Raw genomic sequence first — 3,818 nt, 5'->3', positions numbered from 1 at the left:
GTCTCCTTGAAATCACCTTGCATGAATATCGATCCAGGCCATAGTTTGCAGTGTGGTATCATTTAATAAGATTCGAGATGTGACGTGTGCATTTGTATGATTTCCATGAGATTTCATTTCGATGTATCTTAATTTATGAGGTTGACAAACACCTGGCTTGAAGTAATACCTGTCTCTACGATAATTTAGAGTAGATCTAATCTCGCACAAAGGACGTATCACATTCGCCACCGAATAGGGGTTGGCTTTCATTCATTAAGTTGTCAGTAAAACGTCAGGAGAGGCCTGTCTCTTAAATTATCTCCTACGTTTTGAAAACCATTACATTAATCCAGGTTCCAGTGCATTTATTAATTATAAACCACATCACGAATACACACGGAAATACGATATAACAGTCAGTGACACACGTCACATTCAGGCGCTCAACTGAATTTTATGGGAATATTTTACCTGACTTTTTAAGCGAGAACTACAAATAGATCACTGCCATCTAGCGGGCAGGCTCCCAGAACGTGAAAGCAAAATCACGTGACTTGGCTTTAGTCAAAATGTCGGAGGGAGACGTGGAGAACGGCGAAACAGCTGGGCTCATATCTCAGCGAGACAGAAATGTGAGGATAGATCCAAAAATCTGCGACACGGATATAGCCAACAGAGTAAGTTCATTATGATTCTGTTCTTTTTTCAATAATCGTGTACAATCTATGTGAATGGGAGCCAGTGAACATCGTTTTTCCTTCACGTGTTCGAATAGTGACTGGTGGAGCCGTGCGTGTTTCACATAACAAACCATGGACCATTCTATTAGTGCATAGCGATCAAGACTTATGGTAAGCTCTGTGTTATTTTTGAAGATCCACATTGGTCAGTGTGGGGTGTTGTGTTTGTGTATATATGGGTTGAAAGTGACAGCGGCTGTCAGTAAAACTCCAGATAATCGATGTACCACCACAACTCCCGTGTTCTCCCCGCGGTTCCATGTAGCGTTGAACTCCAGTAAGATGATTGTGTGCGGGGGACGAGCAGCCGACCTCCCACGGCAGTGGCCCTGTAGCGGGGGTACTGTCTGCCCTCTTTGACCTCTGAACTCTGACTTACTGTTCTGCCTGCCGCTCCATGGTCATCCACCTGAAAGTGTTCATCCTCTGGTGAACGCCATGGTTGGTTACACAAAGTGGCAGGACAGGGTCCAATACTGACATGTCATATTGTAAATCAGCTGACTTCAGTCCAGACAGAGGCCTTGTGGTCAGGACATTTCCATCCAGGTTGTGTCATTAAGCTGAGGAAAAACTGTAATGTCATAAATTCCTGAAAGCTTTGTTTTTAAATGAAGATACTGAAACAGTGATTAAAGTCTTGCAAGTGATGTTAGAAGTTTGCAGCCATCCATAGCATGAATTGGCCCTGTGTCTGAGACACATGTCTATTACAGGGTTAGTTTGTTTTGTTTGTTCACCAACCCAGTTTTTGTGGGAAAACCAGCTAAAAAGGTCCATGGTTTTGTTTATGTTATTTACACTTTAAAATAGCAGGGTGCATCACTCAAAGGCTCCCACAAGGGATACATACTATCACTGACATGCTAATCTCTCTCTCAGTCCCTGAAGCAAGCTAAACTAAGCTCTGAATGAAGCAAGTCTACAGTTCCACAGATTGGGAATCTCTACTTTGTGGGGCTTGTTTTCAATTTTAATGGGTTTATTTGTTACTATCAAAATTATACTTTTGTACAGGGACTACTGGCATGCATGCTACTATTACTGACAATGGTCAAACTCCTCCACATCATTTCCTCTCTTGTGTACGTTGGGTGAACTTTCTCATCAGTCTTGGGGCTTTCCCCAGTATGAGTGAGTGTATCAGACACAAGCATATATGCTTTTTGTACCCTGACTGTGAACCGAAAATGAGCAGTTCCGAATGAAGATAAAAACACTGTGCCAATGTATTGTCCTTGAAGTTCAAGCAAAATACATTTGTGTGCAGTTTAGGTTGTCTTTCTTTTGTCAGATTGAGACAATTCAAATTGATGTTAAGGAATGTAGCCAGATTCTTTCTGAAAGCTGACATCTGATTGATTGTAGAACTCAGTGCTACCCACACATCCTTCATTTAGACTGAGGATTAAATGTTAGGTCTAAGAAAGTCATTAACCACAGATCTTTATGCAGAACGGCATGAGTTGTAATTTAGATATGCAATATGGATGAGATTGAACAGTGTTTGTTCAAATCTTACAGTGCAGCACTTTGCAGTAAAAATTACTTTTGCTTCTAGCAGATGGAAAGGTAGCATTTACATAATTATTGCAAGTTATGAGATTCTATGGGGATGAACGGATGGTTGACCAGTTATTGATGTCACAAGTCAAGGATTAATACCTCAGTGTGATGCATGATAGGTTAAACATGACCACACCAGGGCAAGTACATTCACTTTAAGGATAAATACTTTGGTTTAGATGTACATACCAATCCAGGGAGAGGGGCATATTCTACTTATTTAATTCAATAAAACATGGACATACAGGGACATGTAATTATATCAGTTCAGCAGCTCTATAGGACAGAGGTTGGCAGGATTAGGAACATAGTCAGGGAATTACAGCCTTATCAATCGGTGTCTCAGGAATATTAACTGCAATCCTTCTCACATGTCAGAAAATAAGTATCACAATGTGAACAGTACTGGTTACCTCCATTTGTGGTCGGTTGTGTTACCTGTACTGCGCCAGATGTTGATAGATGGGGGATGCTGGACATATATATTATGTGGATATGATCAGATCCTTGTTGATTGGAATAATATTTATATTAAGTGCATTGATTTCAGTTACACTGTCATCATCATGTTGTTAAACTTTATTTAATGACGTTGTTACTTGTTCATGTCCATTCGTGTCTTGATAATGGGGACATAGATAGTCTAATGGTTTAATCGTTTCCTCCTGATGATAAACCCCAGTGTTTGATTCTCCGAAAGAGAATGTGAAGTCCATTTCTGACATACCCTACTGTAAAGCTGAAATAAAATACTGAATCAGTAAACAGGTTAGTTTGTTGTACAGTGCTTACAGTGTGCTGTTTTCATTTAGATTTGATGATGATTTTTCATCTTAATATGTAAACAAACACTGATATAGCAGGTACAGTTACAGAATTACATTTGTTCACCAGGAAAAGGCAAACCTGATTTCTTATGTAAATATTGACTCATTTTGTTATAAAAGAAAAGTTTCTTGAAGCTTGTAATGCTCGATTTTAACTTAGTGTAGGAGAGTATTCTATATATATGAGACCTTCCCTAGAGTTGTGACACTCCATGAGTACTGTCCATGTAAAATTCACTACCTACATTTCACAACATTGGAATACACGAAGACAAAAAGCCCAAACAGATACATCCGCACCATAGTAACCAAATGCTGATTGCCATCTTGACAATATGTCAATTTAAAGTTTATAATAGAAATACTCTTAAAAAAATGATGACTTATATTAAGAAATTAGACCCTAATGAATGACATATAAAATTCAAACATGTTAACCTGAAGATCTGTTTTCATTAGGATGTGTTAACTGCTATTGCATCAAACCACACCAATCTGTGTAATCATGGTGTTTGGAGATATGCTGAAGTTTTTCTGTATGATTCATAGCTAAATATGTGTAATACAGTATTAGCAATAAGAACAGTGTTGCTATTCAAGGTAACCACAAACATGTGAATGGATCATCCAAGACTTGAACTTGACTGTAATTCTGTAACACTGGGCATGTAGATGTTGAATTCAGTGGAAACTAATACATGTA

The 3,818-nt window shown here is 38.8% G+C and overlaps 1 protein-coding gene across 4 annotated transcripts in view; it reads left to right on the top strand.

The window, feature by feature from the left end:
• The first annotated feature begins 480 nt into the window (after positions 1-480).
• LOC137296931 (putative adenosylhomocysteinase 3) overlaps positions 481-3,818 on the top strand; it is a 112,780-nt gene continuing 109,442 nt past the window's right edge. For 3 of the 4 annotated variants that reach the window (XM_067828831.1, XM_067828838.1, XM_067828832.1), the window contains exon 1: positions 521-659. In XM_067828831.1, the coding sequence (XP_067684932.1) occupies positions 552-659 (108 nt within the window). In that variant the 5' untranslated portion in view covers positions 521-551. Of the gene's footprint in view, positions 660-3,818 lie in introns of all 4 variants that reach the window. The other variant, XM_067828837.1, reaches the window with a different exon arrangement.

The sequence above is a fragment of the Haliotis asinina genome, chromosome 9, assembly GCF_037392515.1.
Source record: "Haliotis asinina isolate JCU_RB_2024 chromosome 9, JCU_Hal_asi_v2, whole genome shotgun sequence".
NCBI classification, from domain to species: Eukaryota; Metazoa; Mollusca; class Gastropoda; order Lepetellida; family Haliotidae; genus Haliotis; species Haliotis asinina.
Note: the sequence above shows the minus strand (reverse complement) of the source record. Positions and strands in the feature narration are given on the sequence as shown.